The following is a 25,854-nucleotide window of genomic DNA, read 5'->3' as shown; positions in this document are numbered from 1 at the left end:
CTTAAGATGATTTGCAATTTCCCCTTAACTCAAATTCTCTATTTCTATTCTACAGAAATAAAAACTGAATCAAAGCCAAGAAAGTAATGAATGATGCAGTATAGAGAATTATCTAATAAGAAAAGGAACTGATTTTTCTCTGCTGTTCCTAACATTTCCTTAACACTAATATAATTCTAATAACATTTAACTAAATTCAGCATAAAGATGGAAATGAATCAATACAATTTCCTAGTGTTATTTGAAGTACATATTGAGCAAACAAGTCTTAGAACTTGCAATCTCACTCTTCTCATTAGCCAACTTCACAGTTATTTTTGTAATACATTTTTAAAATCTCAAGATACTCACCTCCACCAAACTCTTTAGAACGAGGTGCAGCACATGATTCACTAATGTCATTCTCCAAGTGACCAGCATCATAACACTGTAAATAAGTAAAATGCATTATGCTTTACACGGGAGTAGAAATTAAACCTTTACATTATGTGCCAAAAGTTGGACTGCCTATTGACATAGATATAGAATCTTAGCTATTTTTGACAATTAAAGGAACAGTACAATAATAAAGAAAACTTTGTGAGGGAAAGCATCAGATTTTTTTAATGCTCTGAAACTCAAGAACACCACATGGGGCAGACAGGGATTGGGCAGGCCGCGGGGGATGCACACACACAGGACACTGGCTTACTCAGAGATTTCCAGTGTATAGAGCATATAGAAGAACACTGTTCTCACTGAAGTGGGAGTGAAAAAGTATGTACTCATATACCCACCAGCTCAATTCTATTCCATGCCACCCTGTATTTAAAATCTACCTTCCTAATATTATACTTACACCCACTGGATTTTACAGAGATTTACTTACTTAGTGAAATCTAAACATAAAAAGTTTGTATCATGGAAAGTCCTTCTAATTCAAGTTGCTGTACATTAAGAAATATAAATTAAAACAACACAGAAACTAAAAACAAAACACTTAAAATATTGTGAATTCCCTGGCAGCCTAGTGGTTGGGACTCCACGCTTTCACTGCCAAGGGTCCCTGGTCGGGGAACTATTAATAGGATTTCGCAAGCCATGCAGCACGGCCAAAAAAAAAAACAACCAACCTTAAACATCAAGAATAATTTACTACACATTTTATTCCCCTACTACTAATGCCTGTATCAATTAGTTCTATTCCAAGAAAATGTCTTCTCCTACAAGAATAATATTCTTCATAATGACTGTAAAAATTTAGTGGCCACAAAAACAAATTTAACAGATACTATTCTTGCCATGAAGTTCCCAGAGTTTGAGGTCAAAACAATATAAAATGCAGCTATGAATTTCTCAACGCTTGTTATATACATTAATAAACTATAAGAATATAACTTTCCTCATGTTCAGTGTGAATCAGTCTTATAAAGTCAAATAAAATCAAAGAGCTAATGTTAGGTATCTAGTTAAAAGGAACAAAATACGAGTAGAGAAACACACAAGATAGATTACATAATTTAAAGAAAACTACCATTTATATTACTGTGATAACTAATTCATACTTCGTTGTTTAACACTAACCCAAAAGTTGGACAAAAATAATCAGAATGTTCCCAAAACTATATACAGAGAACAATACAGAAAATATTCTCATGTCTGATATCAACAACTTTGTCTAAGTTAAAATAGAAATAACAAGGTACATACACACAAGTCACACTATGTGAATAAAAATCCATCTGCTCTGCTTATAATAAAAAAGACCACAGAACTCTGTAAGTGCCTTGGAGGGTACATGAAAGAGTCCATTAACTTATTTATGTGTAGCCTGGTGTAGATATGTATTAAGTCAGTGCACTCTTAAGGTACCAATACCTCAACAGACTACCTCTTTCTCTGAGCCACCGACTGATCCATTTATAGGAAAGATGTGGCCTGCCTGTTAACCCATGATGTAGTCCCAAGATTGAGCTGAATCATGGTTTCAACCTGATGGTTTCAAAATACAGTTTGGAGTAGCCAGGAATTTAACTGTGAAGTTAACTAGGTCAGACAGTAGAACTGACTTAGAGGTTACTTTTCTCCACAGTTTGGGTCTAGCCATCGCCACCAATTTTAGTTTTCACTTGTTCTAGCACCAAATCTGATTCCCATCTCCCTACCAAAAAAACCAAAAATTCAACAGTGACAGGGTCATTAATTACATTTAATGCTTAAAGAAACCAAAAATATGAAAGAGAACTGGATAGCAATAGAAGTTTTTAACTAATGGTACTAAAACAATTGGATATGCACTTCAAAACTCCATCTCAAAAAATGAAGATCTACCCTGGAGAAGGAAATGGCAACCCAGTCCAGTATTCCTGCCTGGGAAATCCCAAGGAGACAGGAGCCTGGTGGGCTACAGTGCATGGTGTCGCAAAGAGTTGGACATGACTTTGGGAATAAACAACAACAACTTCAAACAAAATTACCTCATGGGCTTCACTTCCAAAGTGGGATTTTTGGATGCTAAGGGTCAGCTACCTTCTGACCCTGTGTGAGTGGCTTGTACCTCCTCAATCAACAGGTTATCATCTGTATATTCTTTTTTTATTTTTGGGCTTTCAATCTCTTTTTTTAATTAATTTTTTTATTGAAGTATAGTTGATTTACAATGTTGTATTAATTTCAGGTGTATAGCAAAGTGATTTAGTTGTATATAACACACAACTTTTTTCAGAATCTTTTCCCTTATAGGTTATTAGTAATACATATTTGAGTTGAGTTCCTTGTGCTATACAATAGGTCTTTGTTGGTTGTCTATCTTATATATGGTAGTGTGTATATGTTAATAGCAAACTCCTAATTTATCCCTCCCCCTCCTTTCCCCTTTGGTAACTACAAGTTTATTTTCTTTGTCTCTGAGTCTGTTTATTTTTTATATGTTCATTTGTATCATTTTTTTAGATTCCACATATAAGTGATATCATATGATATTTGTCCTTCTCTGGCTTACTTCACTTAGTATCATCATCTCTAGGTCCAAGCATGTAGCTGCAAATCGCATTGTTTCATTCTATAATCTGCATAGTTTTCATTCAACACACTAGCTCCAGCTTCTCAATACATCTGGAGGAGCTCAGGCAAAACAATGCAGACACTTACTGGTGTGGGGCTGAAAGAATCAAAGCGGACCCTGGGGTCTGAGTTAAAGTGACTACTGACCCAGATAAGGACTCCTCCTCCAGGCATCATGTTGCTGGTCAATGGAGGTCCCCAGGATCTCCTTCATTCTTATTCAAACTATAAAGATGAATCCCCGAACCTTCCCCTGAGACCATGTGTATGAGTGTGAGTGAGTGAAGGAGTGAATATATGACATCAGAAGGAGATGACTGTCTTAGCCTCTCAGAGCAGGACATGCTGAGCTCAGGTAGAAGAATTTCAAAAAGACCGTGTCCCCATTTTGATCATTGATGGCACCCGCTCTGCCTTCCTTGGAACTGGACAAGCCTGAAAGTCCTACCGCAATGGAACCTCCAACTTTTATCGGTCTTTCACTCTGGACAAGACATTGAACAGCATGAGGGCTACCAGTTTTCCTGGGGCTTCCCCCCAGATCTCCTCAGAGGCCTGTTGACCCAGAGGACAGCACCGAGCATGCCCAGGAGCAGGGGTACCTTCAGGAAGACCAGGAGCAGGAAGTGGATGCTGCCCAGCAGGGACCTGTGGGGGACACGGTGACAGGAAATGAGTTGCCTCCCAGGCCCTCTCCTCCCAGCTCTCTGGGTGCCTGGGTCCTGGTTCCAATAACCTACACGAGGGTCGGCCTGGGACCCTACGGTGATAATGGACTTCACACCCCCAGACTCTCCTTCTTCATTTCTCACTGTTCTTACCCTTGCTGCTCTACTGACCAGGAAAGGACTAGTGTCCTCATAAGAAGAAGAGCTTAGAACATAGACACACACAAACGGGAAACCACGTGACACCATGGGGAGGAAGACGGATGTCTACAAGCTAAGGTGAGAGACCTTAAAAGAAAGGAATTCTGCTGAAACCTTGATCGCAGACTCTGGCCTCCAGAGCTGTGCAAAAATTAACGTTGTGTAAGCCGCCTGGCCTGTGTTGCTTTGTCATGGCAGCCAAACTAATACAAGTATCATCTCTTATTCTTCACTCTTCACAGAAATTTATTGAATAAAGTCATTAATCAATTAATTTTTTTTACAAAATGAAAATCTACACATAAAATCAAAATCATAAAATCCCTAAAGAAATCACAAGTACATCTTTGTGTCGATGTGGTAAGCAAAGATTTCTTGAAATAAACACAAAATATAAATCATAAAAAAACCTATAAAATTCCTTGTCATGAAAGATACAACTTAAAAATAAGCAGGCAACCATCAGATTGGGAAAAAATATTTATAGTATATATACCTGACAACAGACTCATATACCAAATACAAAAAGTACTCCTAAAAAGGCAATCATAAAAAAGCTGAACAGCCCAACCAAAAATATGTGTGCTTGAATAGTTGCTTGATAAGATATAGGAATGATCAACAAGCACATAAAAAGGGGCTCAAAATCATTAGTCATTAGAGAATACAAATTAAAACCATAATTAGGTATCATTTCATATCCACTAGAATGGCTAAACTTAAAATGACCAGTAAACAAAATGCTATTAAAGATGTGGAGCAACTAGAACTTTGATATACCGCTGGTGGGAATGTGAAGTTGTACAAGCACTTTGGAGAAGTGTTTGGCATTTTCTTTAAAAGGAAAACATTGATGAGCCAGCAATCCCAACCCTAAGTATTTACAACACCAAGAAAAATGAAAATATGTGTACACAAAAAGACTCTGAGTATATTCATACCAGCCTTATGATTAATAGCCCCAAAATGAAAACACAAATGTGCCTCAACAGGAAAAAAGACAAGTAAACTGTACTTGAACTACTACTCAGCAATAAAAGGAAATGAACTACTAAAATAGCAACTTTGTGGATGGATCTCAAATAAACATGTTGAATAAAAGTAGCCAGCTAACAAAAACAAAACAAAATATATGACATTTAAGAACAAGCAAAACTGGATTTCTCTGATGGTCTGGTGGTTAAGAATCTGCCTGCCAATGTAGGGGACACAAGTTCGATCCCTGCTCCAGAAAGATTCCACAGGCCACGAGGCAACAAGGCCCGTTTGCGACAACTATTGAGGCTGCAATTTGCAACTACGCAAGTCTATGCATTCGAGAGCTCACATTCTGCAACAAGAGAAGCCATCACAAGATGTCTGCACACCACAACCAGAGAAAGCCCACCTGCAGCAATGATGACCCAGCACAAGCAAAACTTAAAAAAAAGAAAGAACAAGCAAAACTAATCTATGGTAACAGAAGTTAGAAAGTTTTGCCTCTGGAAGAGATGAGAATGGATAATTAATGAAAGGGGGCACAAGAGAACTTCTTGGGGTAATGGATTTATATAGCATACTTAGGCTGGCTGGTACTTACATGGTATATACAACTGTCTATCAACTGACATCAAACAATTAAGATCTGTGCATTTTATTGGTGTAAATTAAATCTCAACTTAAGAAGAGTTCTGGGACACATTCGCCTATTAAAATTAAGTGTATCAAAAAAAATAAATAAAATTAAGTGTATCAACTAAATCGGCATCCAAGGTGGAGTGGTGGTAAAAAGAGTCCACCTGGAAATGCAGGAGAACACTGGTTCGATCCCTGGGTCAGGAAGATCCCCTCAAGTAGAAAATGGCAACTCACTCCAGTACTCTTGCCTGGGAAATCCGATGGACAGAGGAGCCTGGCGGGCTACAGTCCATGGGGCCACAAAGAGAAGGACGCAACTGAGCAAGTGAGCACACACACGCATCAACTAAACCATGTGTTTTCTGCCCCCTGGAGTGGAAGTGAGGACTCTCTTAACCACTGGACAGCCAAGGGAAGTTCCAACTAAATCATGCTTTTTATCCTCTTAAATTTCAGATTAGAAACCTGCATTGGACAGAGCAAGCTTACACAGATTAACTTTTTAAAAATATAATTTTAAAGGTTACACTCCATTTACAGTTATTATAAAACAAATTAACACTATTTTTTAAGTAACACAATCTCAAAACCTCAAAACTAAGGATTCGAATTTCACCTTACTTCTTCAAATCATTAACTTACGTATGTCAATTATAGCTCCATAGAGCTTCCCAGAAGGCAGTAGTGGTAAAGAACCTGCCTATCAAGGCATGAGACTTAAGAGACACAGGTTCAATCCCTGGAGAAGGAAATGGTAACCCACTCCAGGATTGCCGCTTGGAGAATCCCATGGACAGAGGAACCTGGCGGGCTGCATTGCACAGGGTCACACAGTTGGACACGACTGAAGCAGCTTAGCACAAAACGGGAGGAGGGGATCATTCACTTAACTCGCCTAAATTCTTACTTTCTTTTGATATTTGCAGTGCCTCACTTCTGGCAGTAACACAACAGGCCTCCCATGACTCACCCATTAAATCTATCATCTGATTGCAAAAGTCACTTCCATGCTCAACTGAATCCCAGTTTCCCTGGCCCTTTTCCAACAATCTTGCAAAGTGGCTATGATCTGAATAATACAAGCCAGGAGGGAAAGCACTGCAGGAAATGTTCTCAGCCTTACTAGAGTATAAGGAACAACGAGAGGATAGTGAGTTGGAGACATATTGTCACTGAAGGTTGCACAGACTGCAGAGAAAGTGCACAGGGCAGGAGATGAACCTAAGAAACACTGAAAAGTCCATGTCATAAGACTGTTTTGAGAAGAAAAACTAAAGTACATAAAATGGCTTTTTAAATAATATATTAATAAAAACACAAATAAAATTTACATTTACTGGTGGGTGACTAACAAAAACAAGGGGACTTAATATAGGATTAAAGATTAGAAGTTTGCCAGGGCTAAGAAAAGAATTCCAGAAACTAAATTTACTTATGACTTGATTACAATCTTATATTTTTTCTTTAAGGAAAAAGAATTTTTAAAAACAGGAAATCTGGGGGTCTCTCTGGTGGTCCAGTGGTTAAGAATCTGCCTTGCAGTGCAGGGGATGCAAGTTTGATTTCTGGTCAGAGAACTAAGATCCTACCTGCCACAGAGCAATGGACGCCACAAGCGCTGAGCCCAAGTGCAAACACTAGAGAGTCTGTCCACCATAATGAAAGGTCCTGTGTGCCACAACTATTTTAAGACCCAATGCAACCAAATAAATATATATAAATTTAAAAACAGGACATCTGTGCACCCTACAACTGAAACTTTAAAGTATACTTATTCCTCAAATACAAAGAGAATAGGCTATATCCTAAGGAATCAATATCCAGTTATCATCCATTATAGAATTAGAAAATAATTTTCTATTTCTAACTACTATAGAATTATGCCTTCTTGGCTAATGGGAACCAAGTTCGCAAAACTGAAAATGAAATGTTTCTGCCTGGATTATAGTTAACAGAGTCTTTTCTGAGGTATTACACAGACAGTGAGTGCAATGGCATTAACTTACAGTGGCTTGCAGAGACAGAAGTGAAGTAGAAATCAGGTAAGAGGTTTTGAGCCCAGAAAAGAAATTACAACAAATGCAAACTTTACTCAATTGTAAAGGCTTTTTTCATTTTCATTTGAAAAGAAAATCTAAAATCAACTGATACATATGTCCATACAAATGCAAAATGGTCTCTTAATGTAGAATCTCTCAGATCAACCATATATATTCTGACATTCTAGAATTTCTATGTACATGTGCATTGATGTTATAGGTATTACTAAAAGATTTGTTTTTAAAATCCCCTATTTCCTGGATGCAACCCTAGTTTAGAATTGACTAAAATTAACATACCTTTTTTGTAAGGCCAAGATCCCCTTTCTTGGGCATAAATCCAGGGTCTAAATCATTGGATTCAAGAAGTTTCTTGGTTGGTTTTCTCTGACGCTTACTTTCATAATTTCCTGAAATGCATGTATCTTTTCATTAGATGATTTAGAAACTGGGCACAAGCTGATTTTTTAAAAAACCTATATATCATGCAAAAATTAGTCATCCTATTTTTTTGTTTTTCTCATGATACTCTGGGAAGAGATGGGGTAAAAATTTATTTATTCTAAAATATTAGTTAATGTAAAACAAAATAAGAAAATAGTTCCGAATATAGACACAAACTAATGTGAGGCTGTTGTTATGTCAATGTGTGTGTGTATACACTGTGTGTGTCTGTGTGTATGTGTGTGTGTGTGTGTGTGTGTATACATACATATATGCTTTTTAAATCACAAATGAACTAAGAGAGAAATTGAAAGGGCAGGACTGCCTTTAGAGCAATCAACTGGTGGTAAGAAAAAAAGGAGAAGTGAATTCAACAGAGCCAGAATTCTGGGCATATGGACCAAGAGTAGAACTTTTGTTTTGTTCCTAAATAAGTAAAAACAACTTACTTACTTTATAGGACTGCTCTTAAGAATTATATAAAACAGCCAAATAACCATCTTTATTATTCTTTTTGATGTCTTATTTGATTCTGCACAACTGGATACCCTTCTAAAGAATAACATCAGAAGCAATTGTTGGGAATTTAAGAAAGTCACATGCAGAATTTTCGTTGGCTGACTACAATCCTCAATAGTCAGTATTATAAAATTAAAAACAACTTCCCAAGTAACACAAAGATTGGTAAAATCAGTATCTGAAGTATAATTTTTATGTGTTTACTCAACTTGTATGCAGTGCTCTTCCCCCAAATCCTAGTCTGAGTGCTGACTGACACTGTGGTTGATCAACAATTACGAAGAGCAGTAAGTGTAAGGAGCCTAGTGTTTTGGTTTTTTTTTTTCTTTTTTTAATTTGTCTTCCTGCCAGTACACCACCAATTTATGATCAGTAACTGTATCCATTAGCCAGTACTATAAGGATTTCCCAGGATCAAAATGGATAGCTTGTTGTACACAGATACACTACTGGCTTTCCATCAAAACATACTAAAATATCCTGCGTCCTCTAAGTATACCCACTTCCATACTGAGACCCATCCCCATCTTACCTGGTGCTTTAACTAGCAATTCCTCAGACTCAAGGGCAGGCCGTGGAGAGACTTCCGGAGCCACAGGCACAGATAAGGTCAGCTGTGGCAACTCAGCATGTCCACCTCCAAGTTCTGACTGAGCCAAGGGCCCTTCCAAAAATGGAGCCTCCCTTTCAAGAACTGGAGGCTCTTCTTTGGTTGAAATCAAAGAATTCTCATCCACCTGTTTGTTCTGAGCACTAGATCGACATCGGGCTAAAAGGCTTTCCTCTTCACAGCGGGAACTTACCTACGAATAAAAGATAAACAGGCAATCCATAGGCCAAAATTGTTGTGATTCAAGTGTTATAAAGAATATTGCACTTATAAAGGAATGAAATTCTGACACATTCTACAAACGGAAGAAACCTGAAGACATAACACTAACTGAAATGAGCAGACACAAAATGACAAATACTGTATGATTTCACTTATATGAGGTACCTAGAATAGGAAAATTCACAGAGACAAAAGAATAGAATGGTGGTTGCCAGGGGTTAAAGAAAGGGGGAAGTGGAAACACTTTAACAGGTACTGAGTTTCAGTTTGGGAACATGAAAAAGTTCCAAAGACAATGATGGCATACTTAATGCCACAGAATTTTACACTTAAAAAATGGTCAGGGACTTCCCTGGTGGCACAGTTGGATAAGAATCTACCAGTGCAGGAGACACGGGTTCAATCCCAGATCTGGGAAGATTCCACATGACACAGAGCAACTAAGCCCACCCGACAACACTGCTGAGCCCGTGTCTTAGAGACCGCACACTGCAACTACTGAAGCTGGCCTGCCCAGAGCCTAAGCTGGACAAGACAAGCTACCACAGTGAGAAGGCTCTGCACCACAATGACGCGCACCCCCTACTGGCCACGGCGAGAGAAAGCCCACGTGCAGCCAAAAGAGCCAGTATAGCCAAAACCAGATAAAAACTGGGAGGAAAAAGGGTTAAAATGATCCATTTTATGTTATATATATATATTTCACTATAATTCTTAAAGGGTAAAAATGTCATTGACAGATACAACAAAAACAACAAAATCATCTCAGGAATGACAGAATGATCTCAGTTCATTTCCAAAGCAAATCGTTCAACATCACAGTGACTAAGAAACACTAAAGCTATAAAAATTCATTAAGGCCATAGTGATGATCTAAAAAAAGAAAAAAAAAAGATTCCCTAAAGTGAAAGTGTTAGTTTCTCAGCCGTGTCCTACTCTTTGAGACCCCATGGACTATAGCCCACCAGGCTCCTGTCCATGTAATTCTCCTGGCAAAGATACTGGAGTGGGTTGGCCATTTCCTTCTCCAAAAGATTTCCTAATGTGTTATCAATAAAAGCAGCTAATAATAAACTTCCAGTGTTGAATTGATACATTAATGGCAAAGAAATATACCCATTTCTATACTATAAAATGAGAGACTGCCAGATAATATAAGCAGAAGAAATAATAAAATCTGAAAGTCTTCATTTTGTAATCTCAAATGAAATTATTGATATAGACAAGGAATTATAAATGATTTAAAAAAATCAGGGAAATAACTGATGGGAAACATTGGAGTCAAACTGGAGTCAAATTAATTATACATGTACTGTTGCTTGATCCAAAGAGGTGACCCATAACTCAAACCAGAGAGATCAGTTAATCACCATTTTGAGCTAGTGGAGGTTAAATACTTTCCAATGTCATGCAACAGCTATGATGTAATCTAGCCAAAATGTTTAACTTGAATCTATCAAAATGTCAGTTAAAACTACCACTTAAAAAAAAACAAAAAAACTACCACTTAATAGGGAACCTAGAAGCAACTGCAAATTGAGAAGGCAGATACTCTTAATATGTCTCTCTCATCACTTACATAGGGTCATGAAAGCGGGGGACTGTCCTGGATTTAAGGTGATTTAAGAAATACAACAACAAGATATAGTGTAGTCCTGGACTGGATCTTGTTTCAGATAAATTAAATGTAAAGGTTAGGAAATAACTGGGGAAATCTGAACAAGGATTTGTTATTAGATTTTTAGAGGTGCATGTTGCCTAGGGAAACAGAGTCAAAATATCTCTAATTTATTTTAAAATACTTTGTTTCAAGGAATTCAAGCGAAAAATAAAGCAAATAAGTACTGTAACATTTGTTGATAGAATCAGGATCAAGCTATTATTTTTATATTATTTGTATTATTTTTTACTAAATATTTTATCATAGTAATACTCCTAAATCATTAAAACTGTTTCAAAAGCAAAAGGGGAAAATATACACACACACACTATATACACATAGTATGTAGAATCATTTATACATTTTCTGTATAACTAGTATATGCTAAATACTATGCCAGAAACTGGAAATAAAAACTAAAAAACAAGATTCCAGTTAAGGAAACCATTGTCCTGTGAAGATAAAACATGACATTGAAGGCAAAATTGCAGTATCCTAAAAGGACTGATAAAAGATTGCTGAAATGTTGGAATATACCTTGTGCACCTGTTCCTGTGTCTTCTTTTGTTTTTTCTTAGGAGCAAATATCTGATCATATTCTTCGGTATATTCCAGAAGCCACTTGCTTGGCTTCCTAAGGCGCTTCTTCTCTGACCGCACAGCTAAAAGAGGAGGGACAAATTCAGCACTGAACAAAAAGTTACAGAGAAACCCAGTGTTTTCACACAACCATCTCTGCCTTCCCAAGGGAACAGAAACAGGAAATTCACAAAAAACACCATGCTTTAAGCTCCAAGAGGGTGAAAATGATTTGCTATGGTTTATCCTATGCAAACATTGGGAGGAAGGAAGACCTTTGTTGCTCTATCCACAGATACCGCCCACCTAATCCTAAGGAAATTCAACTGAAACTAGTCCTATAGCGGCTTCCCTGGTGGCCCAGATGGTAAAGAATCCACCTGCAATGCGGGAGACCTGGGTTTGATCCCTGGGTCAGGAAGATTCCCTGGAGGAGGGCATGCCCACCCACTCCAGTACTCTTGCCTGGAGAATCCCAGGGACAGAGGAGCCTGGCAGGCTACAGTCCATGGGGTCACAAAGAGTAGGACACGACTGAGCAAGTAAGCACAGCACGGCACACAGTGTCCCAGTGACAGAGCTAATAATACAGTACAGATTCTAAGTCAGGCAAATTCATAAAGAACACCACCCAGCATCTCTCTTAAGGGGGTTCCCGGGTAGTTCAATGGTAAAGAATCCGCCTGCCAATGCAGGAGACATGGGTTTGATCCCTGGGTTGGGAAGATCCCCTGAAGAAGGAAGTGGCAACCCACTCCAGTGTTCTTGCCTGTGAAATCCCATGGACAGAGGAGCCTAGTGGGCTACAGTCCATAGAGTTACAAAAGAGTCACACAACTTAGTGACTAAACAACAACTTCTCTCTGGATTATGCAGATTAGATGAATATCCAGATAGAATATTTACCCAATCAGTACTACAACATGAATTTCAAAAGCATTTCACACATACTTTCTATCACGGTTGTGATGAGTTTTTCACTTTGGAAACATCAAAAAAATAGTTATCTGTATACCATGAAATGTATGCCAATATAACATTTAAAAATGTATGGCATGGACCCCGACAGAAAAGATAAGATATAGAATTTTGGGTACCTGCTTTAAAAAAAAAAACTCTTGCCATGTTTTATAACCAAAATATCAATGTACCATACCATTTCTCTTTGAATTAACAGAGAAACAAGTATCTATTATAATTTCCCTATAAAACTTTATCCTAGTCTTTTTTTTAATAATATACTTTTTTTAATATACTTAACATGTTGTAATCACTTTACTTTTCATACTGCAGAGGATGAGACAGTTAGACAGCATCACTGACTCAATGGACATGAATTTGCACAAATTTGGGGAGATCGTGAAGGACAGCAAAGCCTGGTATGCTGCAGTCCACGGGGTGGCAAAGGGTCAGATGTGACTTAGCAACTGAACAACAAGAAGAATCATTTTACTATACTGTAAACTCTTTGGGAGCAGGGGCTAATGCCTACAGAATGCTGGATACAATCTACTCAAGAGGCCAGGAGTACTTCATAATATGGTGACTTCAGAGAACGTTATTCCTGCCTCATTTTAATGTGGCAATATGTGTGTTCTCTCAATAAAACAAACACAAAAGAAAAGGTCACAGGGTTCAGCAAGCATTGGGGCAAACTAGGGTAAAGCACCCAGGGCAGTCAGCATGGGGGACCAAGAAACTGGCAAAACAAAAAGAGGGCAAGCGTTGGAAAGCAGGAACCAGGCAAGCAGAGCCATCCGTATCTGAGGCGCGCGTGCCCAGGTGCTAGGTGCACAGAATATAAGGTCCCCAAGACATAGAAAGTCATAAAGTAGGGGTGTTTTAGGCATGGAGCACCCTGGATGTGGGATTTTTCTGGCAGGTGCAGAGAAAGATGAGGTGCCCAGAATGCACAGGACATGGGGTATGAAGGCACGCTTGTTGTGGAGTCCCCGAGTGCAAGGTAGGATGTTCAAAGTGAGGAACACACTGGGAATAAGAAACATGACATCAGGGACACGGGTGATGCTGGGCACGCTGCCAAAATGAGTAAAATATTGCTACATGCCACAATATTAATAATCCACAGAAACATTATATTAAATGAAAAAACCAAGACAAAAAGATCATGCATTGTATAATTCCATTAATATAAAATGTCCAGAAAGGGCAAATCTATAGAGATGAGACAGTAGACTAGTGGTTGCCTGGGACTAGGAATAGGAACAGGGGCTAACTATGATGATCTTACAGAAATGCTATAAATATTCAAAAACCGATTTATAGGGATATTTGTGCAACTCAGTAAATTTACTAAAAAACATTTGCTTGCACACTTAAAAAAAGTGTGTGACTTTTGTAGAATGTAAATTTTACCTTGAGTAAGTTTTCTTCTTTTCTTCAAAACACTGGTATTTCCCAAGAAACTAGCATACTAACAGCAACATCAATCCACCAATACAGATTATTAAACCCTGTCATACCTCTACTTCTCTAGTTCTGGGATCTCAGAGGAAAAAGAATTTAAAAAGGGTGGGGGGAGGCAAAAATATAAACAACTCTTCATAATAATGGCAAGTTACTCAGCCCAAATCACCTGTCGAAACTAAATACAAATACTGCATAAATATATTTTAAAAACTACCTTAAACGAAGCAAAAACTGACAAAACTGTAAAGAACTACAAACCAAAATCCAATGGAAAGGAATAACCTATGGAAATAAGGAGAGCACTGAAACGGATTTTGCCCTGAGGACTTCTTGGCAATCCTGTTGGGAGGCAGGAGTTTAAAGGAGACTGAACCTGGGCCCCAAAAGATTCTATCCTCATAGTTACAGTGAAACAGAAGCGAACCGTATCCCAGCCCCCAGGAGACCACGAGGAAAGGTGCTTTGGCACAAAGTGGAAGGGGAGCAGGAGAGAGGACAAGTCCTTGAGAAGCTGTGACTGAGCCTCCTGTCGGTTTACAGTCTGACGGACAGGAAAATTCAAGCCCCCGTAAAAAAGTTAACAGATCATATTAAACAAAATAAACAGGAATAATCATCTCAATAAGCACAGAAAAAAATCTGAAAAACTAAACAAACTAGGTATAGAAGAGAATTTTCTCAGTCTGAAAGGCCATGTATCAAAATCCCAGTAAATAAATATCGTAGTTAAATGGTGAAATCCCAGAAGCTTTTCTCCCTAACATCAGGAGTAACACAAGGATGTCTGTTCACTCTACTTGTCCTCAACAACGCACTGACAGATTAAGCTAGGGCAGTTAGGCAAGAAAAAGAAACAAAATGTACCCAGATTAGAAAGGATGAAGCAAAACACTCTCTTTTGGCTGAAGACATTGCAACCCCATGGACTACAGCCTGCCAGGCTCCTCTGTCCAAGAAATTCTCCAGGCAAGAATACTGGAGTGGGTTGCCATTTCCTTCTCCAGGGGATCTTCCTGATCCGGGGATCAAACCCGGGTCTCCGGCATTGCAGACAGATGCTTTACTGGCTGAGTTACTAGAGAAGCCCAGGAAATCCTAAGGAATTCATAAGAAAATGATTAGAGCTTAAAAAAAAAGTTCAGCAAGGTTGTAACACAGAAGATCAACATATAAAAGTCAACCGTGGGAACTCAAACCCGGGCTCTGTAACAACCTAGAGGGGCAAGATGGGGAGGAAAGTGGGAGGGAGCTTCAAAACGGAGCATACATATGTATACCTATGACTGATTCATGTTGATGTCTGGCAGAAACCAACACAATTCTGTAAAGCAATTATCTTTCAATTAAAAAAATAAGTAAAAAATTTTTTTAAAAAGTCAACTGTATTTCTTACATACTAGCAATGGGAAATCCAAGAATGAAACTAAAAAAAAAAATCTTATTTATAATAGCACCAAATAAAGGATAAAAATACTAAGAGATAAAATGAACAAAAGCAGTGCGAGTTGTACACTGAAAACTACAAAATATTGTTGAAAGAAATCAAAGACGACCTAAATTAATGAAATGCCATCTCTTGTTCATAAGCTGGAAAACCTAACATTGTTACAATGCCAACACTGCTCAAACTGACCTATGATTCAGCACAACCTCTATCAGAATCCCAGCTGGCTTTTTGGTAGAAATCATAAGAAGCTCCTAAAATAAATACAGAAATGCAAAAATCCAGAAGAGTCAAAACGGTCTTGAAAAGGGATAAAGTTAGAGGACTTGCATTTTCTGATTTCAGAGCTACAATAATTAATTACTACAAAGATTAAGAATTTGTGGTACTGGCATATAGATAGACATATATATTAATAAAAAAGAACTGAGAGTCCAGAAATAAACCATCACATTTATGGTCAAAAGATTTTCAAAGAGGGTGCCAGGACCATTCAATGGGGAAAGAATACCCTTCTTCACAAATGATGCTGAGACAACTGGATTAAGCAATGGTTACTTAGCTATGACACCAAAAGCACAAAGAACCAAAGAAAAAATAGGCAAACCAGACTTGGTCAAAATTAAGAATGTCTGTGCTTCAAAATACATGATTAAGAATATAAATGGTGACCCACAAAATATGAGAAAATATGCGCAAATCATACCTAATAGTGGACCTATATATAGACCATGTAAAGAATTCTTACCCCAATAAACATTTTAACTGATCAAAAAACATATAAAAAAGATGTTCAACATCATCAGCCATCAGGGAAATACAAACCAAAATCAGCAATGAGGTACCACTTGGCACCAACCAGGACAGCTTTGTCAAACAGGTGTACATGCAGAGGTAGACACCTTTGCAAAACATTCTGGCAGTTTCTCAAAACTTGTACAGCAGGAAGGCAGAATCAGTTAGGAAGTCACAGTACCCCAGGGCAAGTGCAAACCCATGAAAATCAGCACTGAAATGGATTAGAAAAGCCAATCCACTTTACCTGAGATTGCCACTCTGAAAGCAAGCACAATTGAGCTCCCCCTTAAAGCTGAATGTTGGGGGTGTCCAACATTCCAGTTTTTCCATTTCTGTCTAACCTGACTGGGAACTCAACAGAAGTCACATAATTTGGACTCCTGGAGGCACTAAAAATAAGGGAGAAGGGGAACAACATGTTGTAGAACCAGAGGGGCTATAGAGACACAGACAGGGGCCAGGCTGGGAAGACTGGGAGAAGGTACTCAACTCCTGGCTTCACTCTACAAAGGGAAGTAAAAGAGGGAGCATTTGGAAATCTGGATTGTTAGAAAACTGCTCAAGGGACTACTACCTGTTTGACCTGCTTGTGGGAGCTAACAGAGAGCTGGCTTCTTCAGATACCTGGGAGCTGCTGAGAATTAAAGACAGTGAGAAAGCTTGTTGCAATAGCAACAACTAATGTGCAGTACTGCAGAAAAACACAAGAGGAAGCAAGAGATTGCAAACCCCTGAAAAAGAAATAGACAAACCTCTCTGATTAGGAAACTACACACATAAGCCCACAGAAAAGAAGCCCATACTCCAAAAAAGATTCCAGAGGTCCCCAGAATCTCTAGCCAAGATGACTGGTGTGCCCTTATATGAAGCCAGTCTGTAAAGACTCAGAAAAGTGGCTGTTTAATCAAATTCAAATGTATGAAACTTGGGGCAGGGGGATGGGGGTGGGAGAGATTATGAAATATACAAAGAAACAAGGAAACACATCCCAAAGAATCAAAATAAATCTCCAAAAACTAATCATAAACTAACAGAGATCTATGAATTATCAAAGAATTCAAAACAGTTGTATTAAGGAAACTCAGTGATCCACACGAGAACACAGATATTTAAAAGAAATCATTGACAGTCAACAAAAAATAATAGAATTCTTTAAGACTAAACTACCATTTTATAGAAAAACCTGTAATCACTTTTTAGAATTCAGGTGCATATCAAAATTATCTTGGAATTTCTTGAAGAATACAAATGCCCAGGTATTACTCTTTTCTCCAAAGCTCCAGATGTGTTTCTAATGAGCAGTCATGTTTAAAATCAAGTACACTCTATGATGATTTTTACTTTTATCTAGTTTATTTTACTTCTTCTATTTCAAAATCAGTGCTACTATATTTCATTCAGCATGTTTTCCAATTTCTTTGTCCTTTTAAAAATTTTCTTTCTTAAGTCTTTATAAGCATAGTAGAAAAGCTTTTGTGTGGGTATATGCACATATATATATATACAGTATGTGTAACATATATTTTGGAAAAAATGAGTTATTGTCTAGCAAAAACATTTTATGACATTCATTCCATTTGTTTGACTTAATCTGAATGTGAGATTTCTAACTTATATTCACTCAAAACTCTGATATAATTCCATGTATTTTGGCAGCTAAAAGTCTAGAAAGCTTATCATTTTAATGATTTAAAAACATTTTTTGAATGAGGCTTGAAATTTCTAATCCAATTCCGAGAACCTAAATACTACCTTCTGTAACAAACAAACAAAAATAGGAAATTAACATATGATACAACATTATTAACTAAACTACAGATTTTGTTCAAAATTTCACAAATTTTTATCCTAGTGTCCATTATTTGTTTTCTTTTCATACTTTACTCAAAACTCCATGCTGTATTCAACTACACTGAGCAGCTTCAGCTGCATGCAGCAAATTCTGGTAAACTCTCTGCATTTTTATTCTATTACTACAAATATTTTCTATTTCCTTGTTATGGCTTTTTAGATACACCCACTATCTAAAAGTGTACAATTAATTTCCAAATACATGGGATTTTTAAAGTATCTTTGATATAAACTTCTCATTCTGACATTAACTGCTCATTTAAATGCTTTCTTCTCTGCAATCGCCCTTTGTGTTTTTCAGTCTTCTAACTTTATTGAAACTTTCAATGGCTAGGTCAAAGATCTTTCTTGGTAAATGTCACATTACACTTGAAAATATATAGGTTATTTTCAAATATCTTTTGCTACTGATCTCTAACATAATTCCACAGTGTTATCACTCTGTATAATTTCAATACCTTTCAGCTCGGTTCAGTCACTTTGGACTCTTTGCCACCCCATGGACTGCAGCATGCAAGGCTTCCCTGTCTATCATCAACTCCCAGAGCTTGAGCAAACTCATGTTTGAGTAAACTCATGTCCATCAAGTCAGTGATGTCATCCAGCCATCTCATCTTCTGTCGTCCCCTTCTACTCCCGCCTTCAATCTTTCCCAGCAACAGGGTCTTTTCCAAAGAGTTAGTTCTTTGCATCAGATGGCCAAAGTATTAAAGTTTCAGCTTCAGCATCAGCCCTTCCAATGAATATTCAGGACTGATTTCCTTTAGGATTGACTGGTTAGATCTCCTTGCAGTCCAAGGGACTCTCAAGAGTCTTCTCCGACACCACAGTTCAAAAGCATCAATTCTTCAGCCCTCAGCTTGCTTTATAGTTCAACTCTCACATCTATATATGACTACTGGAAAAATCAGAGCTTTGACTAGAGGGACCTTTGTTGTCAAAGTGATGCCTCTGCTTTTTAATATGCTGTCTAGGTTGGTCATAGCTTTTCTTCCAAGAAGCAAGCATCTTCCAATTTCATGGCTGCAGTCACCATCTGCAGTGATTTTGAAGTCCCCAAAAATAAAGTATCTCACTATTTCCATTGTTTCCCCATCTATTTGCCATGAAGTGATGGGACTGGATGCCATGATCTTAATTTTCTGAATGTTGAATTTTAAGCCAGCTTTTTCACTCTCCTCTTTCACTTTCATCAAGAGACTCTTTAGTTCCTCTTCACTTCCTGCCATAAAAGTGGTGTCATCTGCATATCTGAGGTTATTAATATTTCTCCTGGTACTCTTGATTCCAGCTTGTGCTTCATCCAGCCTGGCATTTTGCATGATTTACTCTGCACAGAAGTTAAATAAGCAGGCTGACAATATACAGCCTTGATGTTCTCCTTTCCCGATTTGGAACCAGTCTGTTGTTCCATGTCCAGTTTTAATTGTTGCTTCCTGACCTGCATACAGATTTCTCAGGAGGCAGGTAAGGTGGTCTGGTATTCCCATCTCTTTAAGAATTTTCCACAGTTTTTTGTGATCCACACAGTCAAAGGCTTTGGCGTAGTCAATAAAGCAGAAGTAGATGTTTTTCTGGAACTCTCTTGCTTTTTTGATGATCTAACGGATGTTTGCAATTTGATCTCTGGTTCCTCTGCCTTTTCTAAATCCAGCCTGAACATCTGGAAGTTCACGGTTCACATACTGTTGAAGCCTGGCTTGGAGAATTTCAAGCATTACTTTGCTAGCGTGTGAGATGAGTGTGGATCCAGGATAGAACCCACATTTCTTGCTTCTCCTGCCTTGGCAGGAATACTCTTAACCTGTGAGTCACCTGGGAAGCACCACAATCATCTCAATTGGTGCAGATAAGACTGAATTCAACACTTTCTCCTAATAGAAAACACTCAACAAACTAGGAACACAAAGAAATAATCTAAAAATAAAGGTTATATATGAAAATCCCACAGCTAACATGAGCGTCTATGGTGAAAAACTGAAAGATCGGGAAGAGGGCTAGGATGCCCATTCTTGCCAATTTAATACGACACTGGACGTCCAAGCCAGAGCAATTTGACAAGAATTATAAACAATTATAAATAAAAGACATTCAAATTGGAAAGGAAAAAGTAAAATGATCTCAGTTCATAGATGCCATGACCTTATGTAAATAACTAAAGATTCCACAGAAAAAGCTGTAAGAATAATGAATTCAGTAAAGCTGCAAGATAGAGAAATCAACATTTAAATCTCAATTGTGTTTCTGGGCTTCCCTGGTGGCTCAGTGGTAAAGAACCCTCCTGCCAATGCAGGAGACATGGGTTCGATCCGTGATCAAGAAAGATCCCACGTGCCAAGGAGCAGCTAAGCCTGCGGTGCCATAACTCCTGAGCCCAGGAGCCACAACTACTGAAGCCTGCTCGCGCAGAGCCTGTGCTCAGCAACAAGGGAAGCCACCGCCATGAAAGCCCTGCACACGGCAACCAGCGAGTGCAGCCCCCACCTGCCACAACGAGAGAAGAGCCCTCCCGGCAAAGAAGACCCAGCACAGGCAAAAATAAACATTTTTTAAAAAACATCAGATTGTGTGTTGACGTTTAGTAGAAACCAACACAATACCATAAAGCGATTATCCTTCAATTAAAAATAAATGAATTAAATAAATTAATTTTAAAAAATCAGTTTGTGTTTCTATACAGTAACAATTCAAAAAGAAAATTAAGAAAACAATCTCACAATACGATAAAAAATAAAACACTCACGAATAAACTTAAGCAAGGATGTGAAGAAGTTGAGTACTAAACACAAATAACTGAAGAGACAGCCTGTGTTCATGGATTCAAAGATTTAGTATTAACAAAACATCCATACTATACAATTGATCTTCAGATTTTTTGCAGAAATACAAAAAAGTCATCCTAAAATTCAACATGAAATCCCAAAGGACCCCAAATACTCAAAATACTCTTGACAAAGAACAAAGACTGATCATGCTGCTGCTGCCAAGTCGCTTCAGTCGTGTCCGACTCTGTGCAACCCCATAGACGGCAGCCCACCAGGCTCCGCTATCCCTGGGATTCTCCAGGCAAGAATACTGGAGTGGGATGCCATTTCCTTCTCCATACATTGCTTTCAAAACATATTACACAACTACAGTAGTCAAAACAAACTTGTTATTACCATAAAGACAAACATATATATCAACAGAACAGAGAGTACAGAAATAAACCCTTAAACATATGTCAAATTATCTCTGAAAAAGGATTTCCAAAACTTTGGACAGCTGATGCAAAGCCAACTCACTGGAAAAGACCCTGATCCTGGGAAAGATTGAAGGCAAAAGGAAGAGGGGGTGACAAAGAATAAGATGATTAGGTAGCATCACAAACTCAATGGACATGAATCTGAGCAAACTCTAGGAGCTGGTAGAGGACAGAGAGCCTGGCATGCTAGGGTCCATGAGGTTGCAAAGAGTTGGCTACGACTCAGCAACTGAACAAGACTATGCATACAATGGGGAAAAGTACAGTATGCTTAATAAATGGTGCTGCATAATAATGCGCATATAGTCAAGATTGTAGTATACACTTTCAGCTTGTTCAGAAGGTAAATTCATGTGTTTTTTTAACCATAATAAATATAAAGTGCTGATATAAATGCAAAACAAAAAAACCCAAAGTACCACATATTATATGATTCTATTTATATGAAATGTATAGAACAAGCAAATCTACAGACAGGGCCGAAATGAAGAAAGACTGATAAAGGTTGCAAGATTTCTTTCTAGGGTGATGCAAATGTTCCAAAATTAATCACGTTTATGGATGCACAAGTCTCTGAGTATACTAAAAACCACTCAAGTACAAACTTTCAAAAGGTGAACTTTATGATATGTGAGTTATTTTTCAATAAAGCTGTTAGAAAACAGAATCTATTATGGTAAACAATATGGAGAAATCTTTTAAGGAAAGTCAGTTTTATCCTCAATGCATAATACTTATATTTTGAAAAACTTATGCTGCTTTCCTTCTGCAGCTAAGGTAGGATACCCTGGTATTTCAGATTTTTTAAAATTTATTCTCAAACTTCATTCCAGAAGGGATGCAAGACATCTAAGTTCTTCAAATAAGTGCTACAAAACAGTCACATTTTTTCAAAAACATATCCCCTTTGTCTATATAACAGGAGAACCTTCCTTAAGCTGTAAGAGCTTAACATTCAATAAAACTGCTGTCTGTAAACTAACAACTAGATTTTAATATTACACTCAGAACCTGTCAAATACAGAATCCCCAAAAGTTCACAGATTTAAAAAGGTATGAAATGGGGAGCAGAAACAAAATGTTCTTGGTACTTATTAAAAGCAAAAGAAAAAAAGAGCTTCTTGGTAAAATGTAACTTCTGAAAGTATGTGGAAACCTGGTCATCAAAAATCAGACCCTTCTACATAAAGCCCTTTTTTCACTTCAAGTAATTAACCCTTCCCTCTCAATTTACACTTAGGTCTTCCGTGAAAACAGACCAAACTTGGGAGGGTATCATTATCATCACTTCATCTAGTCCCTTTCTTTCACAGTTAGGAATCCTTACCTGGTTCGGGGAGCTCAGGTTGAGGAGTCAAACTGGGAATTCCTGGCTCCTTTTCCATCTCCTCATTGCTGGCATTGGATTTATCACAAACATTCAACCGTGGCCCAGCTGAATCTAAGTGGTCGGCATGATTTGGCTCTGTCAGTGCATCCTCTAGTTTGTTTGTCGAAACAGGAGGTCTCTGCTCTGGGAACTCGTCTTCCTTCTTTACAGGGTCAGCAGAAAGCAAGACCCCAAAGGCACCCTCAGAATTTTCTTTTTCCTTAAATCTGTTAGTGCGTTTACGAGGTTTACTGCGCCTTTGGTTTAAACGCTGCCATCGCTTTTTAGGCACTGCTTCATTTATACTATTGGGTTCATCATTCTCACTGTTCATTTCAGAGTCCAGCTCTGGGACTTTTCTGATTTCAAAAGAGGGGCCTTTTTCAGGAATTTTTTCAGGGTCAGACTGGTTGACTTTATTAGCAAAACTAACACTGGAAAAATGGGCACCATCTTCACTTGTTAAATGGCCCATTAATTGAAGGGGTGGTCCTTTACCAGGGTCTTCTGCCTCACCTCGGGAGGAGCTGTTCTCTGAACCCCTACTTTCTCTGTCTCCCTGTAGTGCAGCCTCAAGAGTCACAGCTGGAAGCTCGTTCAGTTTTCTCCTGCGTTCTGTTTTTAAGGCTTTACGGTTCACTGTGTTCTTTCCCATCTGGGCTGAAAAACCATCTCGAAATTTGGATGGCTTTGATCGACCACAGTTGCGCCTAGTAACACAGTTCGAACGATTTTTGCCAGAAGCAGGGAGGTCTCTTTTATCAGACCCCAAGCCAGGCAGGGAAGTAGACAGCTCCCCAGACAGTGCAGAGTCGCCCCCACCAGGGCCAGGGTGGACTGGATCCTGAGCGCCATCTCCACTTTTTTCTGAACTGTGATTGGAGCCTCCTGAAACCAAGACCTTAGGAGCTGACATAGGACTACTGGTAGAACAGTCCCCAAGACCAGGACTCCGATAAGAGACCAAGTTCTGAGCTGTCATTATTCGTTGCTCCTTGGTCTTACTATCATGCATATCTTTCAACATCATTAGTAATGTACTGAATTTGTAGTCTGGTTCAATAGGTATGTGATTCTGACCAGAGGCAGAAGAAAAAAGTAATGGTTTCGATGGCTTTGACGTTCCGGAGTCACTGACATCTTCACTTAAGGATCTGTAAGAGAGTTCCTTCAACTCTGACAGAACATGTTTCACCACTGCTGTTTCTATGTCACTCGAATCCCTGGTTTTCTCATGCATGTTGCTCAGTAGTTTCAGTCCATCCACTTTCCCGCTTTTGGAAATGCTGGCCAAAGGAGAGCTTTTGTTATCAGAAGAGCAGCATTTCAAACTGTAGTCCTCATTTGCAACTGGAGGTTCTACTATAACTGGGTTTTCTTTATGTTTGCACTTGATACTTCGGATTTTGGGCTGTTTGCTTTTTGAATGTAACAGAGCTTGATTTTTAGCCCCACCTTTTATTATTGAGTTCTCACTGGAAATGCTTGATGACGTGTTGAATTTTGGAGAAAAACCATCATTTCTAAAATCTGGTTGGGGTTTTCGGACAAGAGTTGACACTTTAAGATCAGAGAGATTAATCTGAGATGTCTCAGTTCCAGGCTCTGTTGTCTTGCTACAATCCATTAGGTGGTCCGTATGTGAGTTAGGAATCAGAGACTTCTGCTTTGCTTTTACCTTAGTGTTTGTGGCAGGATACCTAGAATATTTTATCTTTTCATTTTTCTGCACAGGTAACAGGTTCTCTGGTCTATCAAAAGCATCTGTAATTTCAAGGACACTGTTATCAGACTCTGAACTATGATCTACAGGATCCAGATCACTGCTTCCATCATCAGAAGTGGTACAAATACTAATGGAATCACTTCGTTTTTCTTCATCACCTGCTCCAATATAGCAGAGCTGTACTTTCGAACTACACACCAGACCTCGCTGGAGTTTCTTCTTCTCCCCAGAACGTTTAGAGATCAAGGCACCCTCAGACAAGCCCAGTAAAGAGTCACAATTTGAAGTCTCAAATTCTTTCTTTGCAGTGTTTTTTGCACAAGAAGAAAACAGGAAACTTCCTGGGGCAGTGCTGGGCCCTGTGAGGCTGTTCGCTATCCGGGAAAGTTCATTCGATGCCTGCTTATCAGACACATCCCCAGAAATAAAGTTTAAGCCAAGGTTTTCTGGAATTTTCCCCCTCCGTTCTTCCTTATGTGTTTCAAATTGCATGTGCCCCTTTTTCACACTAGTCCTTTTTGGATTATCAGAGCTCTTTCTGGCTCGAGACTTAGCACAAGGTTTTTCCTTCTCATCTGCAGAATGTTCAGAGTCAAAAGCCAGAGATTTCAAGCAGCCATTAAGCAACAGGTCATGTTCTGATTCAGGATCATTTGTACAGTCCTCAAATGGCATATCCTCCTCACTGTCCAACTTCATTGAACTGGTGACACATTTTCGGTTCTTCGACCCTTTGGGAATATCATACTGCTCAGCAAGACCAACACTGGCTTCCCATTTACTCAAAATCTTCTGAGGAACCTTAAAAGTAAAGAAAAAAAATTATTACTCATCTAAGAAATAGAAGAGGAAACAGGGAAATGATCACTGAACACCTCTCAAACCAGAAGCTTTTCAAGCCTTGTTACATTTCTTTGAGGCTCTTTTATGGGACTGTCAGGCTGTTAACTCCCACAGCCCAGTCAGACCTTAGCTAATGGGGATTCCGCAACACTTCTTCTATCACTAAGATCTATCACTGGAGAAAGACTGATCCTGGAAACCCTCCACTCTCCTTGCCAGTAAAAGCACAAAAAAGTAGACCATAAATTAGACAACGACATTACATTACTAATCAACATTATATTACTAAGTCAAGGAATAACCAGATGATTCCTACTTACTCCGCCAATCATAATGATTTCCTTCCTGAATTATGAAGGCCAGGCATTTGCTCAGTTGCATAAAACAGAAAACAAAAGGCTAAAGAAGATGAATGTGGAAAAACCAGGACAGGAAATGAGTTAAGTCAGATCTGCCCTAGAAGACCTGAAATTTGGAACTCAGGTTATCACCAGGCCCTTGACTAATCAAGAATTTTCTATATGTTTTACATACAATTTGGATTATAA

General features: G+C 38.5%; 1 protein-coding gene across 7 annotated transcripts in view; it reads right to left on the bottom strand.

Annotated features, from left to right (window-relative positions):
* Window positions 1–25,854, bottom strand: part of NSD1 (nuclear receptor binding SET domain protein 1) — a 145,180-nt gene that overhangs the window by 47,565 nt on the left and 71,761 nt on the right. For all 7 annotated transcript variants that reach the window (XM_043912366.1, XM_043912370.1, XM_043912365.1 and 4 more), the window contains 5 exons: window positions 22,696–25,264; window positions 11,560–11,684; window positions 9,063–9,333; window positions 7,868–7,977; window positions 352–427 (listed from right to left, as the gene is read on the bottom strand). In XM_043912366.1, coding sequence (XP_043768301.1) covers window positions 352–427; window positions 7,868–7,977; window positions 9,063–9,333; window positions 11,560–11,684; window positions 22,696–25,264 — 3,151 coding nt within the window. The remainder of the gene's footprint in view (window positions 1–351; window positions 428–7,867; window positions 7,978–9,062; window positions 9,334–11,559; window positions 11,685–22,695; window positions 25,265–25,854) is intronic.

Source organism: Cervus elaphus, chromosome 9 (assembly GCF_910594005.1).
Source record: "Cervus elaphus chromosome 9, mCerEla1.1, whole genome shotgun sequence".
NCBI lineage: Eukaryota > Metazoa > Chordata > Mammalia > Artiodactyla > Cervidae > Cervus > Cervus elaphus.
This window is presented reverse-complemented; position numbering and strand designations above follow the sequence as displayed.